General features: G+C 46.1%; 1 protein-coding gene across 1 annotated transcript; it reads left to right on the top strand.

Moving 5' to 3' along the window:
- Window positions 1-10,864: 10,864 nt before the first annotated feature.
- Window positions 10,865-19,631, top strand: LOC128468523 (glutamate dehydrogenase, mitochondrial). The gene is made up of 14 exons (XM_053450276.1): window positions 10,865-11,370; window positions 13,852-13,932; window positions 14,521-14,576; window positions 15,615-15,678; window positions 15,870-15,964; window positions 16,344-16,523; window positions 16,763-16,900; window positions 17,067-17,204; window positions 17,283-17,363; window positions 17,626-17,749; window positions 17,828-17,919; window positions 18,425-18,487; window positions 18,589-19,333; window positions 19,368-19,631. Exons 1-13 carry the CDS (start codon window positions 10,980-10,982, stop codon window positions 18,706-18,708), a joined length of 1,623 nt encoding a protein of 540 aa, XP_053306251.1. The 5' UTR covers window positions 10,865-10,979; the 3' UTR covers window positions 18,709-19,333; window positions 19,368-19,631.
- The last annotated feature ends 2,533 nt before the right edge of the window (window positions 19,632-22,164 follow it).

The raw sequence follows: 22,164 nt of genomic DNA, 5'->3' as shown, positions 1-22,164 counted from the left end.
ACTGTCGTTTTTGTTGTTTTTTTTCCTTTCTTTTCTTCTTATCTAGACCCTGGTCAAAGGTGAAAGGTCCCTCAAAACAGGACGAGCTGTGTCAGCGGTTTTTTTTTTTTTTTTTATTGATACCCAACTGTCATCGCCTATTAAAATACCCATTTTTATAGCATAGCCAAAAAAAAAAAAACGCTATTAACATGATAAACGGATCGTGACCCAGTTCTCAAGGAGGACTTTTGGTGGCCAAACAAACGGCCCATTCACCACGAGGAAACAAAGCGCTGGAAGTCCGGGCCACGACACGTAGAACATGTGAAATCGTTAGCTGTGAGAAACGGGGTCCAAAACCTTACTTTCTTTTATGTTCTTTTCTCCTTTTTTTTTGTTGCCAGGAATTTCTTTTGGGCCGTTGCACGGGTTACGCCTCGTCTGTGCTCGGTAGGCCTTCAAATTGCGCACTAAATTTGGGTAGATGCTGTGGATGTCCTTTTAAGACGTTAAACAAGGCCCCTCTTGGGACTTGGCTGCAGCTCGTGATAGGTGCAGCACAGAATTTAAATTGCCCCTCCCCCCGTGTCCCATTGTTACATTGACAAGGGGCGCTGGATAGAATTCTAGAAGAATCTTTCAAAATGAACTCCATGGTGATCCTTCTATAGATTCAATGAGAAAAATAGGACTTATAGGCCCAGATCCATTAAAGGGACCTTAAATATATACTTTACCACAGTTTTTGGAGTTAGAAAATACGATTTTTATCTCGTTTAGCTCCTCCCCTGGCTGCCTCTACAGAAAGCAGGAAGCGTAGCTAAGAACACTTCCTGTACGGGCTCTGTAGCTGGCATTCTACCGGCTGTAGTTCCTGTTGATGGCAGCCGCAGCAAGTTACCTCCGGGGATGTAGCGCTGCACTCGGGGCCTACTCACTAGGCTGCCTAATTGATTTTACTGGGAGCTCAACTCCAATGGACTTCCTGTACATACACAGGAAGTGGACTTAGGTATGCTTCCTGCTTTCAGTAGAGGTAGCAGAGGAGGAGAAAAACCGAGCCAGAAGTCTGATTTTCGAACTCCAATAACTCAAGAACGATTGCATCGATTTGCATGCCGTAAAAAGCATTGGAGTGCTTGCGAAATGGACTTCAATATGCAAATGGAAACAAGGTAGGTCCTAGACAGAGTATAGAGTGATCCTTTACCTGAGATAAATAAATCTCGATTCTTTACTCGTTTTTTTTCCTATTGCAATCTTTAGGAGGATATTATTCAGTTACTAGACAGATTAGATTTATCTCCAACATTGAATCCTGCCCAAGGAGAGGTCTGCAGGCGCGCACGTACTATTAACCACGAGGTGAAAGGCAGCCAGTGCCGGCATTACCTATTCTACAGTTAAGTAGATCTGGCCCTAAATGCCCCTGTTCTTTAATTGTAATAATTCAAATATTAACCACAGACTGGCTCCGACCCTTAGTGTCCCAAGATCCGTCTTTCTTTGGTGTCAGAGATGGTGGCAGATCAGGGTCTTCCTCCCGTCTCGAGCATTCTGTAATGGACCCCCCCCAGCGCATGGTCTTGTGGATATTGCAAAACAACTCGCAAAACCCGCATCTGTTGGATCTTCACAAAAGAAGGTGGATTCCACATTTGGCAAATCCGATGAAGGTCTCCAGATGTCGACGATCTTCAAAATGCTCCGAAAGTCTCTGGCTAAGGGACGCTCCATCACGTGCACTTTAAATATGACAGCTGAGGGGTCCCCTTAAATGTCCATGTGGTATGAAGAACCCCCCCCCAAAGCAGTTACCTTTATCCCTGTCCTACAGCTCATCGGATCTAACGAGAGAGCCGTGAAGGTCTAACGAGCCACAGGAAGGACCCCTATTGATTTCAACGGGAACGCTTTTCCAGCGCTGTATACAGTAATATAACCCCCCACGCTGTATACAGTAACGTAGATATGTGATATTTGTGGGTAACTTTCCCTGGTCCAACACCACGCCGAGGTGGCCTTATCATACCTGACTTTAGAGATAACGCGGCCTTTACGATGCTGATCACAAAATTCAAGGGCTGAGGCGATAAGGCTCCAGGGCTCAGGGTCACTCCCAGCCCTATTCTCCAACCCTATACAATTTTAAGGTGGTGTTTGGGGCTTGCCCCTCCTCTGAGACACTCCCCCGAGGAGCCAGGGCTTCCAACACCCTGAGGTTCCCAGGTCTGATCTGTCTAAAGGGCATACTCATGCGAAGTACTACCAACGTGCACTCACGTGGCAAGATTATAGAGTAAGCATTATCATAATAGAAGATAATCGGCAACAGAAAAATAAAACATTTTTTGCTTAAAAAAAGGTTTTTTTATTAATGCAATAATAATAATAATAATAATAATAATAGTAATAATAATTTTATGAATTCATATTAAAATAATACGAAATGAAGAGCTTTGCTTTTAACAGTCCTGGTTTTAGTGGATAGTCCTGATTTTCGCCTTTTCCTGCAGTAGAGAGCGTAGAGCAGTTGGGGGCGATCCCCTGATCTCCCCAAGCTGGCATGGGGGGTGGGGAGGGTGAAAGTCAATGCGGAATGTTAACAAATTCTTAAATTAATAAATTCTAAAGGAAAAACCACAGGCCCCTGGCAAAGCATACTCTTAGGACACCAAATTGCATTGTAACGGGAAGAAGGGTCCACCTGGCCACCACGGCCACCTTCCTGGTGGTGCAGCCCTTCCAGATCATGGAGTAAGGTCTCCAAAAAATGTCTCCTGGTCGTACCACCAGTCCGGACACAACACACCACTCAGGATGCAGGTAACACAAACCCTTTTTTGGAGGGAAAACATTGTTTTTGAAGGACAACAAGACAATGGCAACCGTTACGCCTCGTTATCTCCATCCAACGGGTCTTTGAAGGTGAGGGACGAGGGTTCATTCCATGTGATCAAGAAATTTGGGAAGGAGAGAGACAAGGAGCAGCCAGGGGCTTCTGAATAGGTTGGGGGTGAAAAGGGAGAGCAGCGGGAATGGTGCCTACATGAAGGGCCTGGAACTGTCGGGGAGCTGCCGGGGCCTCCATGGACTTCCCAGGGGGACTCCATTCATTTAAAGGGACCATTCATCCATCTTATGCATTAAAGCTTCCGGTGATAGGAACATTCTGGAATAGAAAGCCGTGACATGTCGATAGATCTGAGACATTTAAAGGTGACTATTGACATTTGAAAATGACTCCTTTCCTTATGCAAAGGTACCTGGCTACCAGTCATACTGATCTGGCCAGTGGGCCGTGCTACCTCGGTCCCAGCACGCTGGGCTATGAGGTCATTTACTGGTGGTCAGACGCAGGCAGCGTGTGATGACATCAGACAGTGGACTACCTCTCCTAAGCCGACATAGGTAGGCAAGGGAGTGTGTGTAATGTGTGTGTGTGCGCATGAAAGTCATTTACTGTTAATGTGTGTGTATAAGTATGTCAGTGTATGTTACTATGTTGAGGGGGGGGTGTAGGAGTAGCTTCGGGGCCCCGCCGTAAGTCTTGCAGGGGGAAGCTGTTTGGCAAAGCGTTCTTATTAACCCCTTAAGGACAAGGGGCGGTCCATAAAACCCATTGAAAACCATGCATTTTGAGCCCGTACATGTCATTAAGGGGTTAATACACCAAAGTGCACTCACTAACATTCATTTAGGTGTCCTTGCCCCAGATACAGAAGGTGTAGGGGTTTGTTATTTCCTCATATCATTTTAAGACATAGTTTCTGGTTTTTCGGGAAAACTAGCTGAAAAAACAACATGCCTTTCTATTAACCCTTTCTGTAACAATTAACCCTTACACCAACACGCCTCCAATTCTGCGTCACTATTCTCCTCCGCTACTGCAGATGCACTTAGCAGCAGCTGCCAGACGCACCTCTGTGATCCTATTGGTAGGTTACAAGTCACATGGGTGTCACACCCCCGACACTCCCTCCCAGCTGATCCCCCCTGTAATTTAAGCCATCTGTTAAAAGGTAGGCAGTGGTGGTGATGAGTGGGGGATGGGGAGTGCGCTCCAACCGAGGTTCTTCTTCTTTTTTTCATGAAGCACTGACATATTCCGCGGCGCTGTACAATACAAATGCGCCAGGAGTGAAGGATCATGCGCGTGAGCTTGCAATCTAGTCTTGCGATCTTACACAGCTCCGGACGAGAATGATGGGCTTCTGAGGGCTCGGCTCATGAGCTTACACTCTAAGAGAGAAATGAGTTCTCTGAATGAGTACTTAGGGGTAAGTGATTGCACGGATATAAAACGGAGTTACCTAAGGGTTAAAAAAACACAAAACATTCTTTACAGTCTGAACCCCCTCCCCCGCCCGCCCTGCGCACGCACATACATACTGTGACACGGCAGCTTTACATGTTCCTACGCGCAGATTTCACGGCTACATGTGATGAAATTCCAGTAAAAAATACTACGTTTTGGAACATTTTATAGATTTACTGACCTGGATCCCCGTTTCTCCTGCCGTGAAGACCTTAATCAGTCGTTGGTCTCGTCTTAGATTCAGGAGCCGTATGTCTATCCCATGCATGTTTAATACCCTCACTGTATTACCCGCTACCACTTCTGCTGGGAGGCTGCTCCACTTATCTACCACCCTCAGAGTAAAGTAAAGCTTCCTTACATTACATCTAACCCTCTGACGCTCTAGTGTTAGACTGCCTCTGCCCAATTACGAAATACATAATCCAGGCCAGGGCCAGACTGGGGATGGCGAGGTGGCCTAGCGCTCTAAGGCCCACGGCCACCGAATGACCTGAGCGTGCTGGATATGAGAGGCCACGCGTGTTTATGCTCACTTAGCGTGCAGATGGGTATATCCAGGTGCGTGTGGAGCGAGGTCGCCCAGCGGTGTTGTGTGCAGTACTGGTGTATATATATTATATATATATAATAATAATGTATATGCAGTATGTGCACGGATCCCGCCGCCGCCGCCGCCGCTATCTGTTTATGTCCCTACTCTTTGACCTCGCTTTACTGAACGGTGTTACAAGGTCCAGAGATGTTATTGGGATGCAGTTTGTTCGAGCGCATGTTTTCTGGGGCCACGGACACTCGTAAAATTATGTCTCAATACCAAAGAAAAACATTCTGTATCACCTCTTCCCTTTAATACCGAGTGATATCCGTGCAAACACGCACACACGCACGCGCATTCTATCCAAGGTCCAGCTGATACATTCTGTATTCCCTTTTATACCAAGTGAGATCCGTGCAAACACACACACGCGCATTCTATTCCAGGTCCAGCTGATACATTCCGTATCCACTATTCCTTTTAATACCGAATTCTATTTGTGCAAAAACACACGCGCATTCTATCCCAGGTCCAGCTGATACATTCTGTATCCACTATTCCTTTTAATACCGAATTCTATCTGTGCAAAAACACATACACACGCGCATTCTATCCCAGGTCCAGCTGATGCATTCTGTATTCCCTTTAATACAGAGTGATATCCGTGCACACACACGCGCATTCTATCCCAGGTCCAGCTGATACATTGTCTATTCCCTTTTATACCAAGTGAGGTCCGTGCAAACACACGCGCATTCTATTCCAGGTCCAGCTGATACATTCTGTATCCACTATTCCTTTTAATACCGAATTCTATCTGTGCAAAAACACATACACACGCGCATTCTATCCCAGGTCCAGCTGATGCATTCTGTATTCCCTTTAATACAGAGTGATATCCGTGCACACACACGCGCATTCTATCCCAGGTCCAGCTGATACATTCTGTATTCCCTATTCCCTTTAATACCTAGTGATATCTGTGCAAAAGCACACACACACGCGCATTCTATTCCAGGTCCAGCTGATGTATTCTGTATCCCCTATTCCTTTTAATACCGAGTGATATCCGTGCAAAAACACACGCGCATTCTATCCCAGGTCCAGCTGATACATTGTGTATTCCCTTTAATACCGAGTGATATCCGTGCACACACACGCGCATTCTATCCCAGGTCCAGCTGATACATTCTGTATCCCCTATTCCCTTTAATACCGAATTCTATCTGTGTAAAAACACACACACGCGCATTCTATCCAAGGTCCAGCTGATACAGTCTGTATTCCATCTTCCCTTTAATACCGAGTGATATCCGTGCACACACGCGCATTCTATCCAAGATCCAGCTGATGCATTCTGTATTCCATCTTCCCTTTAATACAGAGTGATATCTGTGCAAAAGCACACACACACGCGCATTCTATTCCAGGTCCAGCTGATACATTCTGTATTCCCTATTCCCTTTAATACCGAGTGGTATCCGTGCATACACACGCGCATTCTATCCCAGGTCCAGCTGATACATTCTGTATCCCCCATTCCTTTTAATACCGAATTCTATCTGTGCAAAAGCACACACACGCGCATTCTATCCCAGGTCCAGCTGATACATTCTGCATGCCTCCAAGTGACCTGAGTCCTTATTTTCAGGAGCTGCCCAGCTGTCCCAACAAGCTGCCCCATTGCCCTCCATTTGTGTGCAGTGAGGATCATGGACTGCTGAGGAGGTCCTCAGATCTCCCCTGACCTCCCATTCGGCTCTGATATCAATTGCTGCCTCGTGGCCACAGCACGACGCAGCCATCAACATCTTTACCTGCTGGGAGGCTGTTCCACTCATCTACCACCCAACGCAATGCAAATAGTTGGCCTTTCTCACAGAACAAAACTACCAGCAAGACAAGATTTTCACCTCCCGCGACACGTCAACAAAGAACAAGGAGCGGCCACCACGTAGCTACTCCCGCGTCTCAAATCAGGTTGCCTTCTGGCATAAAACTTTTTTTTTTGTTTTTATGCTTTGGTTTAAAAATAGATTTTTTTCCACGTACTTTTGTTTATCCGTAAAACTTAATTTCTTGAAAGCAATTTCAAGAATCTGTGCGCCGGTGACCATGTCTTAGCAGGTCAAACTCATCGACATGGTCCTGGCTCTTATCCATGCATACCGCCCAACAGTTTTTGGCCACTGTTCCAGGTAACTGCCCTACTGCCCCCCCCTTGAAGGCAGTGGGAATCATGGGGCGATTGGGGACATCCTCTGATCTACCCTGACTGGCCTGAGGAGCTGTCAAATCAATGGAGCAGTTGGAGCAAAGACCTCCATTGCAGCTATCATGTGGCCACCTGGCGACGTGGACTTCCGCTGGTCAATAAAAGTATCATCTGTAACAAATTTGCACGATGGGGGTTCTAAAAAAGTTATTCCGGTGCAAAGTTCATGGGCGGCACCACTGGGCAAACACCTACCTAGAACATAGCCAGTGTGCCTGATGGCCACTCCGAGCCTCCCATTACCACCAATGGAATGGCCCAGTCATTAGAGAAGACCATATCCATAAATACCCCCCAACATTTGAGGTGTTCAAACTGAGACGCCTGTGTTGGGGCATGGCTAGAGGCAGAGAGGGGCATACTTGGGGCCAGGACCCCCTCCCCCAACATCCACCACACCAGAAGACCTACCTCTTCTCAACTCAAGCTCTACACAACGCTATGGAATGGGCTATGGGATCCTCATTGGAGCCTTAGGGGCTTCTTAGCGTGAGGGTTAGGGTCCTCAACGTTAGTAGCCAGAGTACTGCTTTATTAAGCAAAAGTACCTCATTTTACCCATTTTCTTCTATTTTATTGCGAAATAAGGTGTCCATTTAAGCTCCTAAAATGGAAACTTTGCTGCTTTTCATTCCCTAATAGAATGTCTGGAACTCTTCAAAATATCTTAATAGTGGAAATTCCTAACCCCCCCCAAAAAAAAATCTCCATAAAACCTGGTTTCCAGATTTAGCTAATTGTCTCCAGAAACGCAGCACGCTGGGCTTTGGTGACTACGCTCTGCGCCCCTCAAACATTGCTGCCCTCCATATAAAATCTCCGCGAAAATAAAACAGTAATTAATTCTATTAATTCCTTATATGAAAATTTAAAAATGATTATTTTATTTTTTATTAAGTTTTTTTGGGGGGGAGATTTTGAGTTACATTTAACAAATTGTTGAGTGTCCATTGTTAATTCTATCCACGTCACTCAAATTTTTTTTTTTTTTTTTTTATTATGAATATTTTTGTAAATTATTCTTTTTTTTTGAAGAGGTACCAGAATTTTATAATTACATGAAATCTGATTACGAAAATCGTAGAATGCCAATTATAAATTCTATCCACGTCACGCAAAATTAAAGTTTTTTTTTTTTAATTATGAATATTTTTTTAAATTATTATTTTTTGAAGAGGTACCAGAATTCTATAATTAAATTATCCTTAAATCATTAAATACGATTACAAAAACTGTAGAATGCCAATTATAGATTCTATCCACGTCACTCAAAATTAAAGTTTTTTTTAAAAAAAATTATGAATATTTTTTAAAATTATTATTTTTTGAAGAGGTACCAGAATTCTATAATTAAATTATCATCAAATCATTAAATATGATTAGAAAAACTGTAGAAAATGCCAATTATAGATTCTATCCACGACACTCAAAATTAAAGTTTTTTTTAAAAAAAAATTATGAATATTTTTTAAAATTATTATTTTTTGAAGAGGTACCAGAATTCTATAATTAAATTATCATTAAATCATTAAATATGATTAGAAAAACTGTAGAAAATGCCAATTATAGATTCTATCCACGACACTCAAAATTAAAGTTTAAAAAAAAAAATATGAATATTTTTTAAAATTATTATTTTTTGAAGAGGTACCAGAATTCTATAATTACATGAAATATGATTAAAAAAATTGTAGAATGCCAATTATAAATTTTATTAACGTCATCTAAAATATTTTATTTTATTAATTTGTTTAATTATTCCTTTTGGAAAAGTATAGAATTTTGATTTGAATTTAATCTGACTACAAAAAATTGTAAAATGCCAATTTTTTATTCTATCGACGTCACTAAGAAATAAAGTTTTTTTTTTATTAGATTTAATATGATTTCAACAATTATAGAATTCCAACTATTAATTTATATTCATGACTCTGATTGAAAGTATTTTCTAAAAAATTCAAATTTTTGTAAAAAAAAAAAAAAAAATGTTTTTGGTAAGGTACTGGATTAATCAGTTAATATAATATTATATATAATATAATATATAATATTATCATGAGTGACGTTGGCCTCTGATGCCCCGTGTGGGGCATTTACATATCAATAGAATACAGCCTTTGCGGAGACAAAGTAAACTAAAGTAACCAAATCAAGGCAAAAAACACAATTTTTAGGTCTCTGGACTTTTTTAATGCATGCTCTTACGACACTTCTGCTGGGGCTCCTATGGTGGAGCACCGGAGGGTCATGTGACGCCAGTGCTCCATCATAGAAGGCCTGGCAGAAGTCCCGGGTAGCAGCGGAGGTTGGATCCACCGACTGCCCCCACTTGACACTGTCTGGAGCACGGGGGACACGTCTAGGGATGCATCGGTAAGCCGGGGGGGCATATAAGGCATATCTGGGGGGCAGAGTGGCATATAGGGGGGGTATAAGGCATATCTGGGGGGCAGAGTGGCATATAGGGGGGTATAAGGCATATCTGGGGGGCAGATTGGCATATGGGGGGTATAAGGCATATCTGGGGGGCAGATAGGGGGGTATAAGGCATATCTGGGGGCTGATTGGCATATAGGGGGGGTATAAGGCATATCTGGGGGGCAGAGTGGCAAGCCGTGGGGCAGATGTGCATAACTGGGGGCAGCCTGGAAAATAAAAGGAAATAAAAATAATACATGCATTTTTTTTCGCAATCATAGTTTTTATTAAATATGAAAAAAATATTTTACATGTGAATTAATATTTACTAGAAAAACATTTTTCTTATAGGGCCGTCTTATATTCAGGCTTTTTTCCCTAGATTAATATTCAAATTTGGGGGGGGTCATCTTCTAATCGAGCAAATGCGGTAGATACTTAAGATACATGATATCCCTGCTTGAATGCAGGTGACTCAATTAAGTGTATCTTTAAATAATGACAACTCGAGGTTTCCATGACGACCGGTATAAGCCATTTGGGTAACACATTTGGCAGGTCGCTACATAGAATCTCCACCATGGGCTATCAGAGGGTTAATAGTTCAGGAGCCTCTGGGGTCCCCAGGCTTCCGGAAGGGACGAGGATACCGGGTTCTGACATCACTGTACAGGTGGCCGCCGTATGACATCACATAGGCTGCAAGTTTAAAGATGTTCGTTCTTCCTCCCCAGGCCCGGAACCGGCCGTCCGGCACGCAGGAAACGCGGTTGCTATGCCGACGGCATCGTGCATTTCTTTGTATAGCGTCAGCAGATTCCGTAACGCTGTGCAACGCCTATACTACTTCTTTATTCTCAAAAGGAAAACCCAAATTTCCAAAAGACTCTTACTGGGTGAAATGGATATCTCCCCATGAGTGTTAGAAATTCTCAATAGTTTCTATTTGGGGCTTTAGACGCCTCAGAGGTGCCTTCTTCACATCAAGAAGAGACCTCTGAGGTCTCTAAAAAGCTTATGTTGACTTTGACCTCATAAAAGGTTCAGATCTTCCCAACAGCCAGCATGTTCCATGCGTGTAGCACATTAACAGCGCATGTTACATTGCACAACATGAAGCGCTAATTTGCACACAACTCCAGAAACAGCGAAGAGAGAGACTGCGCATGCGCGTACGGAGACACGAACGCGCAGAGCGAGTCTTAGGGCCTCCGCGCGCGCCCCTAAGCCCCGCCCAGTTTTTATTTTCTCCGGGCTCATAGGCTGGAGTACGAGCTCCTCACCCTTCCCCGTTTCCGGTGTCGACGCGAACCCCGCCTCTCCGCCTCGCGCTCGGCTCTTACCTTATAAAGGCGTCGGCCGGGCGGTCTCCTCCCTGAGTGCGTCCGGAGCAGCAGCGGCTACGGTATTCACTTCACCTGTCAGCTGTCTGTCCGTCTACCGCCGGCATGTATCGCTACCTGGGGGAGCTGGTGACCCGAGGAGGGGGAGCCCTGGCCTCCTGCGCCGCTGAGACTGCGCTCCCGGCCGCCTCCGCTCTTCCTCTCCGCCGCTACAGCCAGGCCGTGGACCAGGATGACGACCCCAACTTCTTCAAGATGGTGGAGGGCTTCTTCGACCGGGGCGCCGGCATCGTGGAGGACAAGCTGGCGGAGGATCTGAAGACCCGGGAGACCGACGAGCAGAAGCGGGTCCGGGTCAAGGGCATCCTGCGCATTATCAAGCCCTGCAACCACATCCTGAGCGTCAGCTTCCCCATCAAGCGGGATAACGGGGAGTGGGAGGTGGTGGAGGGATACCGGGCGCAGCACAGCCAGCACCGGACACCCTGCAAAGGAGGTACCGGCACCGGGGATCCGGATTCTACCCTCCCGCTGTGATTGGTGGTGCTGTGTGGAAGACTGACAAGTGTGTTAGAGTGTGTGTGTTGGAGAGTGTGTCCTATGTATTATATATTATATATGTATAGTGTGTGTGTTATGTAGGGGTTATATTATATATGTATAGTGTGTGTGTGTTATGTAGGGGTTATATTATATATGTATAGTGTGTGTGTTATGTAGGGGTTATATTATATATGTATAGTGTGTGTTATGTAGGTGTTATATTATATATGTATAGTGTGTGTGTTATGTAGGGGTTATATTATGTGTATATTATGTGTATATTGTGTGTGTGTGTGTGTTATGCACACAGATACACTAGCTGTTCAGATATGACAATATACAGGAAAGTGTGTATATTGTATGACAACTGCTAGTGTGTACCATTATATATGCTAGTATTTTATTATTAAATAGTATATGCATTATATATGGTATATATTGTATATTTGCATTTTTGTTTATATACCTAGTACGATTATTGTATATAATCATATTATATATGTTGTGTGTGTGTGTGTGTGTGTATATATATATATTTATATCCCTACCCCCTGAGTGTGTATAATATATATATATTAGCGGCGTGCTCGTACTGTGTGTGTTTGTGTGGCTGCTCTATATGTTTCTGTGTATCCGGTCAGCGTCGTATCTGTGTTTATTGCGCCAGCTGCTGGTATTTTTCTCTTCTTTTCCGCTGTTTAATAAACGTTGGATGCGTTCCCGTGCGGGAGTAATACCCCGGCCTCGACTTACATGCAGGAGCCAAACACCGATTCCTGTGCATGTTTAAATTGCCTCTGCTGGGATGCCGATCCATGTATCTACTACCTTTTACTATAGTTTTTAGACTGAGTAGTGCCCATATTTCACAATACTGTAAATAACTGACTTCTGGTCCAGCGGTGTGCTTGCTATATCTTCATATTGTCTGCATTAGTCCGTAGCGCTGTCATATTCCATGGCGCTGTACAACCTAATGAATTGGTATCGATCCTCTGCACTGACAGCGTTCTGTATCCCCCCCTCCCCCGCTCGCTTGCCCCATTGTGATTGTGGATTTGGCCACCCCGAGCCGTAGCCGGTCTGTCATTGTACCAACTCTGGCTGCTCGTGGCCCGGCGGGCTACTCAGACTCCTTTGACCTGTGTGGAGTCCTTACAGGGGTTTGGTTCACCGAAGGGGGTGATATAATGGCATGCGCAGCTGTCGGGATCGTAAAGCTGCGTGTCGGCTGTAAGGGGTCGCAGCGTGGCTCTGCGCATGCTCAGTTTGCCCAGAGTGTTACATCGTTACACGCCCTTTCTGTATATAATGTGAGTAGTACGGCCCCTAAGGACGCAGTCTTCTCTGGGGGTCTTCCAGGCTTGCCTTCTGGCGTAATGCCGCGCGACCACCTTAAGTGGAACCCTGTGATAAGCCGTAGACTTCGCTATTTCAAGTTCCTCCTTGCTGTAGGTGTGGTAGATCAGCGGAACAGCCTCCCAGCAGAGATGGTAGAGGCTAATACAGTGAGAGGATTTCAGGATCTAAGACTTTGTTGTGGCCCCTGGCTTTCTATCTGCGAAGCCCAGATCCCCATTGAATTAAGGAACCTGTCCTGCTTCCACGAGAAGCCCCCCACCATGGTGGTCCACGTCTGTAACGTTACTGGTTCCAGCGGGTTGGGGTAATAAGGAGGTCCTTCTGCCGCTGGTGACCTTCTCTAGACATTGAGAAATGCCACCTTTGTGGACCCCAATAACCCTCATAGTCCCGGCGACCTTGGCTGAGGCTTCTATTGGCTGGCCCCCATCACATGCCTTTTATAGGCGGGTTCCCATGTGACCTAGAACTCAAGATGGAACGCCATTGGTGACGGGGAGACTCGCCATGGTCTTCTCCAAGCGCCTTCACGATAGGGCTTGAGCCAACCCTTTAATTTCCCCTCACTGTATTGGCCCCTGCCACCTCCGCTGGGAGGCTGTTCCTCTTATCTACCTCTCTGGCAGTCTTTGTAGGATGGTGCTTATTTGCGCACGCATGCTTAATTTACCCAAAATGGGGGAATATCATGGGATTTCTTCTGCTTTTAACAAAATGACAGCCACCAGGGCTCGTTTCCTTTTTGAAAGCAGGGAGTGGCAAGAAAAGGGTTCATTCAGAAAGCGTTTGGGCCGAGTCCAGTGGAAAAACCAACAATTCGTGAGTCACGCAGGAATCCTCAAAACTGAAGGGCTTCTCGTGCCGAGGGCCTCTTGTGGGTCTCAGTGCTGTGCAGAATGTCAAACGCAGCATAGGCGGAGCGGCTTCCCAGCATAGGTGGTAGAGGCTAATACAGCGAGGCAATGGCATGTGGCTCCTGAATCTTAGGCGAGACCAACGATGGGTTGAGATCTGCGTCTTTACAGACTAGACGGTCCTAGAAAACCTCATCTATGTCTCTTGCCCCCTCCAGGTATCCGGTACAGCACAGACGTCAGTGTTGATGAGGTGAAGGCCTTGGCTTCCTTGATGACCTACAAATGTGCGGTAGTAGGTAAGTAGCTGCCTTCCAGCAGTTCCGCCATTGTCAGTCGTGTGAGCCGGGAAAGTCACCCAAAATATCAAACGCCACACTGAGCTGATGCTTTACGGCGATGCTAATGAAGTCCCTTCCTCCATAGACTTTCATTAGTCAGAGTCCGACTGGGTGATTAAGACTGAGCCATTCTACTGTGTGGCTCAGGGAATAGGATAAGGACTCTGTCCGTGTGTCTACTAGAAATGGTTACAATGGCCCGTTATATACTGATACTAGTAGCCAGTAATGAAGGGCAGACCCAGGCTGGCACCCCATGATAACCTGCGGCCCCCGGCTAAAGACCCCCTAAGGCAAATCGGGCATCTGGCTACCCATCTCTTGTGACACTTACCTTTCGACCCACAAGTAGCCTAAACGGGCACGCACTTTCTAAATCTGTCCGACTGCACCCCAGGGGCATCGATGACCTCGTCCTCTCTATTACGAGAACCGGTGGTGGGGGTTTTGCTTGAACCCCCCCCCCCCCCAGCCCCTGCTGTTTATAAGCTGCTGCGGTTAGTACGAGAGAAATGACCTCATCGCTCGAAACGTTGTGTTTTGCAGATGTGCCTTTTGGTGGAGCCAAAGCTGGAGTCAAAATTAATCCTAGGAACTACTCGGTAAGTGATTGATTTTAACCAGTTTATTGCCGGAATCTGTGGAACCTCTTAAAAGCTGCCCCCCCCCCTCCGGTCATTTCTTTGGTTTGGATATTACCATCAGATGTCTCCTTCATTGGCTCATAAGAGCCCCCCAACTTAACCGGAGGCAGGAGTCTCATTGGTTCATTCGCTCTCTCGATGTCTCCCTACTTTGCCGCCGACCGCTTTTGTGTCTCCTTGCATCGTCTTGTTCTTCGGTCTTCTTTCTTCGTCCCCTGCACAGTGGACATGGCCTCTATGGAGCCTCCAGACGCGCCCTCTTCCCCCCAATTGGCAGAACCTAGGACTGGGTGTGTCCGGGAAGCCCCACCCTTTTGTATAAATTCTCCGGGAGGCAGTGTCCAAGGAGACAAAGCAAGAAGACAGAACGAGATGCAAGAGAAGAAGCAGCGCTGCACGGCAAGGAGACAAAACGGCGGCGGAGAAGAGAAATTCGGAGAGGGAATGAGGATGAGCGACAACTAATTTAGTCTCCCAACGGAAAATGCCCTCCAACCTCGCCCCAACCGAAAGGGCAGGTGACCTAAATCAGGAAAAGAATGGACCACGTATTCCACGTATAGATGAAGCAGACAATGGCTTGGTCCTCCTTTCTTTTTATCTGGCCTTAGGGGCCTTAAAGCCTTCATAAACTGAGCAATCACATTGAGAACGTTCTTTGTGGAACCTTCCCCAGGGCCTTAAGGTGGCCCTCATTGATCCTGCGTGTGATCCTGGCCAGCGGGCTTGTGTGCCAAGGGCCTAGGCAGCTCATGCCTGGGTCAACTGCGATCACCGTAATACCAACCACAAGAGCGATGAGCTAATGCCGCCATTGTTTGCCACGTGTGTGTGCTCTGACTGGTCACTCATTCAAGTGAAGGCAATTCTGCCCAACCCCAGCCCCCCCCCCGTCCCCATTCATTTGTAAGGACGGAGTCTTTAAAGGGACCATGCATGAACTGCGCTCTCCGGCTTCCTTAACGCGATCTAATCCATGGTATATTTCTCTCCTAGGATGCAGAGCTGGAAAAGATCACCAGGAGGTTCACGATAGAGCTGGCAAAGAAAGGCTTTATTGGTAAGTGGCGCTCAAAAGGTGGATTTTCTTCCATGCGTCGGCAAACCGTAGACCTTTATGGCCGCCCTGTTAGCGCGCGGGGTGACCGCAGTGTTGCAATGGTTTATCTCATAAGTAAAACGGGCGATCTCTTGAACCTAAGCCTTTGTGGCCGTTTGGGCTCACATGCCTCTGGCGTGTTTGTGTTTCAGGACCTGGTATTGATGTCCCTGCCCCTGACATGAGCACCGGAGAGAGGGAGATGTCCTGGATAGCCGACACTTACGCCAACACCATTGGGCACACGGTAAGACTTACCGATGCATCGTGGGCCAATGGGTCTCGATTTATGAATGTTGGTTAGATTTACGTTTGGTTGCCCCGATAAGCATGGAATGCCGCCCTTCCTGTAACGAGGCTTGATCTTTACATCACACAATGTTTGGACTTGCCCGAGTACAACCCTGTTGAGCAAGTTATCCAGGCTGCCATCGCCAGTGAAGTATTGGTTTACATCCAGCTGTCTGACGCAGTGGGGCTATCGGGTTTATTCTTCAGGAGACGTCACAGGAGTCTTCTGGCCCGATGCCCACGACCTTGTTTGCCCACCAGCCTTCTGGAAATGAGCTATAAGGTCTCAAAATCTCAGATTGCTTAAGAGAGCACGTTCTGTTTCTCCATCGCAGGATATTAATGCTCACGCCTGCGTGACCGGTAAGCCGATCAGCCAAGGAGGCATTCACGGACGTGTCTCTGCCACCGGTCGGGGGGTCTTCCACGGCATCGAGAACTTCATCAATGAGGCTTCCTACATGAGCCAGCTTGGGATGACTCCTGGCTTCGGAGACAAGACCTTTGTCATTCAGGTAATGGGCTTCTCATGGGTTCTGAGACCAGCTTTGATATGTCTGGTTATAGAGCAGCGGGCTTTGTATTGGGGTAATTCTGGTGCTTCACAGTAGAGTTGACCATGGTTCTGCTTCATAATCTACATGCGATGCTATACTGCGTCCTGTCTGAGGACCACTCCTGGTCATTGATGGGATGGTAGGCCGCTCCCAGGCTTGGAACGGTCCCGCTCACAACCTGAAATGTCTCTTCACAGGGTTTTGGCAACGTGGGTCTTCACTCCATGCGCTATCTCCACCGTTTTGGTGCCAAGTGCATTGGCATCGGTGAAATTGATGGCACCATCTGGAATCCCAACGGCATCGACCCTAAAGAGCTGGAAGATTACAAGCTGGTAAGCTGTGGACGTAACGGGTACCAAACCTCATGCGGAGATTGGATGCAACGACTTGTTCGTGACCGTTGACTTCAGGACTTATTGCCTAGGTTCTGCTGTTGGCATGAAGGATGCGTCTAAAGATGTTTGCTTCTAACCAGATATTCCCCTTGGTTCCCAATAGCAACACGGAACGATAGTTGGCTTCCCGAAGGCCCAGCCCTACGACGGAAACATCCTGGAAGCAGATTGTGACATCCTTATCCCGGCAGCCAGCGAGAAACAGCTGACCAAGTCAAATGCCCATAGGATAAAAGCCAAGGTGAGTCGGTGGCTTTGCGGTATGGATGATCTGCCGCGGGAAGCTTATATTTATTTAACCTCTCGTTCCTCGTTTCAGATCATTGCAGAAGGTGCTAACGGTCCTACAACACCCGAAGCTGACAAGATCTTCCTTGAAAGGAACATCATGGTCATTCCAGTAAGTCATGAACTTATATTTCCTTGAGTAACTCCCTGGTGTCGACCAAAAACCTGGCTTTTTGTCCAAATAACAGCTCCTTCTTATCTACAGACCTGGAGGCCACTAGTATCCAGTCATGTGATATTTTGGGTGGCTTTCCCTGCCCGCACACCACACTGAGCTCATTCTTTATGGCCATGCTAATGAAGTCAGTCCCTCCATAGACTTTCATTAGTCAGGTAGTGATTGAGACTGAGCCATTCTATGTCTTATTTTCCAGGATCTGTACTTGAACGCAGGTGGTGTCACCGTGTCCTACTTTGAGTGGCTGAAAAACCTCAATCATGTCAGTTACGGCCGCTTGACCTTCAAATACGAGCGCGACTCAAACTACCATCTACTCAGTACGTGTCCCCCTGCGTCGGCCCCTCGCTCTCTGCCCCGGGCTGGACTCGATGCTGACGTTCCTTTTTCTCTTTCAGTGTCTGTTCAAGAAAGTCTAGAGCGGAAGTTCGGCAAACATGGCGGCTCTATCCCCGTGGTGCCAACAGCTGAGTTCCAGGCCAGAATATCTGTAAGTAGAGAGGCTTCCCCAGAATCAACGCTCGGATATTTAGCTGGCCCTGCATGATGTATAAATCAGTTTTAGTATGCTTTATACAGGGCCACCCTACATACTGGCTGGGGTTGGCTGCTCGTAATGTAAACCCAGCTTTATCAAATAAACCTCCTTTGTGTTGCGGTTATCACTTCAGATAAGTGCAGCCTTTGGACTTGAAGGAAAGCGTGCGTGCGCGTGCGTTCCTTATAGTGCCACCTGCTGGCTGCTATGGGGGGCAACCGCAAGATTGCGCAATTGCTCGTGATCTGTACAAAATTGTTTAAAACTTATGGGTGCGGCGCTTTCTAGTTGCCAAACGGCAGCCATGAGGCCGTATTCAGATACAGAGCTAAGAAAGCTCGTTTTGGTTCAGAAAACTAAGATTTAGGACCTTATTTCGCAACATGAAGTTGACGTAAAGGGAAGCTGGGCGTCAATCACTTCCCTTTTTTTTATTTAACAATATTTTTGTTTTTAGGGAGCTTCCGAGAAGGACATCGTTCATTCCGGTCTCGCCTACACCATGGAGCGCTCTGCAAGAGTAAGACGTCATTCAGCTTTATAAGGGGGGGCGGGGGGGATGTTGGGGGTCTTGTAAAAGGATTCAGATGGAAGCTAACGTCTTTCCCCCTTTTATTTCAGCAAATCATGCGCACGGCCATGAAGTACAACCTGGGCTTGGACCTCAGGACTGCCGCCTACGTCAACGCCATAGAGAAAGTGTTCAAGGTGTACAACGAGGCTGGCCTGACCTTCACATAAACGGCAGAGGCTTCTCCGCGTCTTCTGCTTCTGTCATCCCGTCTCAGATATATCCATGTTTACATGTAACCACCAGACTCGACTTTCCCCCTCCCCCTCCTCCTCCTCACATGCCTTGTAGAGGACACGAATGCTTCCGTCCATATATATTTTTTAACCCCTTTAAATGTACACAATGTGGTGTATAGAGACCCCCCTGTGCCCCCAAAATATTGGTTTCCCCCCTACTTGAGGCTGCGCGGTAGAAATCTGGTGCTCCTGCCCCGATTTACATGTTGTAAGGACTACGATCTGTAATTGGTTAAAAAAAAAAAAAATCACTGGGGCATTCTGATTGTTCGTAAGCCCTTTCTGCCCCCATCCCGAAAGCCGTTAAATGCACTTGAGCGCGCAGGCCTTAGTGAGGCGTTTAAATGGCCCGGTTGCGCGTTAACCTCCCCTGGCCCCTTCGGACGTATGCTGCTAAAATAGCATTTTATGACATCATCATGTTAAGATCTAGACCTACTAATATTAGAACAAACATAGCACTTGTACATACGCAGCTGGGTTTTAAGAACACGGCAGTAGACGTTCATCTACTGCCCCCATCAGGCATTCGTGTCTTCAGCCGTCGCCCTTAAATGTGCGGCTGCCGTCTTCTGATGCGTAAAGACTAGAATCTGTGACATCAGGTTGCAGGGAAGCTAATGTTTCTCTTTAGCAGGAAGAGGACATTCATGGGGGTTTTAATGTTTGGAACATGGCGGCTTTTGTCATTATGTAATGTTCTGTTCGTGTTCTCATCATGATCCGTTCACGAGCTTCTGGAACAACCGGCTTAAATGATGTCCTACTAGAATAACCAACAGATGTTTCTGGAAATATTTTTTTAGCTCTCTAAGGCCTTCCACATAATAAAAACACAAGTTTTTACAATGTTATACCGACTGTAGTCCCAAGATGTTTGTCTACTTCCTTAGCCTATAAGGCTTTGTTACCAACGTTGTTTTATCTAGTTATATAATTGTTGAGTCACTGGACTCTCACTCGTACATACACACCATCCATACACACATGCATCCAGACACACTTACACAAACACACATTCTGCATGAAGTTACACAGAAGAACCTCATTGCTTGCTTAACCCTACTAAAATAGTAGTATGATAATGTGTTCCCTGTGCCCTATAGGCTCACACCCAAGGTGGCTTCTGAGGACCAGCATTGGAAGTCCTGCTTGACCACATGTATCTTCCTTCACTTATTGAAGGATCTGATTGCGGGGCAGAGGGCGCTGCTGCTCGCTAGGTTTAAAACGCTTAGTACATTAAGCTTCTTAATGTCTGATCCCTGCTGTTATGTATGGATCACGCATTGTACCGTAACAAGACCCGCACACCCCTGCCAAATAAAATAGAAACCCCCCACCGCAAATCTTCATATATATATAAACCTGCCACCTGCCATGGAGAGTCAGACCACGGAGATGGAGGGCTGCAGCTTCTACTGCGGGTAGTTCTTCCCCCTTCTATTTTGGAAGAATGCACATTAAAGTCAGTATTTTAACCCCTTAATGACAGCCCATACGTGTACGAGCTCAAAATGCATGGTTTCCAATGGGTTTAGGGACCACCCATTGTCCTTAAGGGGTTAATAGGTATTTGTTGTGGGGTTGTACGGGACACTAATCTGTCCCTGCGAATAGTCATGTACGACGATAGACTTGGAGGATCAATCTGATGTGACCTACCTGTCTCTGGCTAACAAGCTCCTACCAGGCGGCCTTTTGCCAGGTCTGTTGGGGGTTTTTGTTTTTTTTAAATCATTATTTCTGATTGTGTTCACCACGTTGTTTTGACATCTGTGACACACCTCGCAATCTGAAACTTAGTCTTGATGTCACCGCCCTAGTTGACCACGTGAGATTTTAACTTCTAAAGTTAGAAAACCCTTCTATCATTCTAAGCTTTCTACTCCATCATCCATCCATTTGACGTCAGCTGATTATTCTCAGGAGTTCGTTGACCGAGTCCATGCAGAAGAGGAATTTGCTCGGCTCCTCCATCCATACCAGTTGTGGTCAGATCTGAGCCTCGATCCAGCTGCTGTTGTAATCATTTGGGATTTGCTTTCTAGGATTTGGATATATTTACATGATTCTGTAACTGATCCTTTCGGTATTGTGGCCGGTCAGTTTCATTGGGGACATAGTAAAGGCACAAGTCCATCAGGTTCCACCAGACCGAGGCCGGCCATCTGGCACGCTGGGCAAATGCAGATTGCAGGCCACAGTTTGGCACTACGGACTGGGTATACCTGGCCGCACGCTGTGTGAGCATGACACTCTCATAATCACGTGGTCGGTGGCCTTAAAGGGCCAGGACGCCTCATCATTGCCAGGCTGACCCTCATTCGATCTCTACTGTTGATCCAGAAGAAGGCAACCTCCCCATATTGAACAAATTTCCAATTGTCTTCAAAAGAGGGAAAAATTTTAATTATTGACAAATCGCACCCTAAACGCTGGTTAAAGAAACTCAACGGCCATTGTCAGAAGATGACAGATTGACGACACCTAACAGAACGAATGAGGCTGTAGTAGACCGTATTGGTAGAAAGTCTTCTACTAAACATTGGCCGGGTCCCACATTCTGAAACGTGATCTCTGACCGGCTGCTGGGTCACACTTGGATGCGGCCACAACATCAGGGATGTTTTTTTTACAGCCAAATCAACCAACTAACTAAATTAAATAGAGAATTGGGTTCAACTCCACTAGAAGAACCCGCATGTGACTACTGCCGGCCCTGTTGAATCTAAACATAAATGAAATAGATCTTGGAACAGTGGAGCACCTTGGGACATTCGTCCGAGTTGGCAAATGTATGAGGTGAGTGTATATGTCATGTCTGCTGGCGGATATCATAGCTTTGAGTGGCTTATTTGGAATGGTTAGCCCATAGAGGACGCTCTGTTATAGCTCAACCTTCCACATCTCTACTGTTCCTACCGTGAAGAACCCTTTCCCTCGCTTTAGGTGAAAATTAATTTCTTCAAATCTGAATGGACGATCTCTTGGTCTTCGTACAGTTCCTTTATTGAACAGGGAGTTGTTCCTATTGTCCCTGTACATATTTATTTAATTATATAATTATAGGAAGCCCACCTACTCTGGTCTCTCCTCATTACTAAGGGGTTCTATTCCTCTTATGAACTTTGTAGCCGGCATCTGCACTTCAAGCTCCATAATGTCCTTTTTCAGGTGCCCATATTCAGTGTAGTGGCTTATCAATGACTTACACTGAAGCAAAATTACCTCAATACCCCTCTGTATACTCTACACACCGATATCTTACTGGCTTACGTAGCAGCTTCCTGACCTTGAACACCATTTATGTTCTGTCCAAGGTTATCAGAAGATGACCAAATGTCTCTTGACTCACCCATAAGTTTAGAAGAAATCGAAGCAGCA

This window comes from Spea bombifrons, chromosome 11 (assembly GCF_027358695.1).
Source record: "Spea bombifrons isolate aSpeBom1 chromosome 11, aSpeBom1.2.pri, whole genome shotgun sequence".
Lineage (NCBI taxonomy): Eukaryota > Metazoa > Chordata > Amphibia > Anura > Pelobatidae > Spea > Spea bombifrons.
Note: the sequence above shows the minus strand (reverse complement) of the source record. Positions and strands in the feature narration are given on the sequence as shown.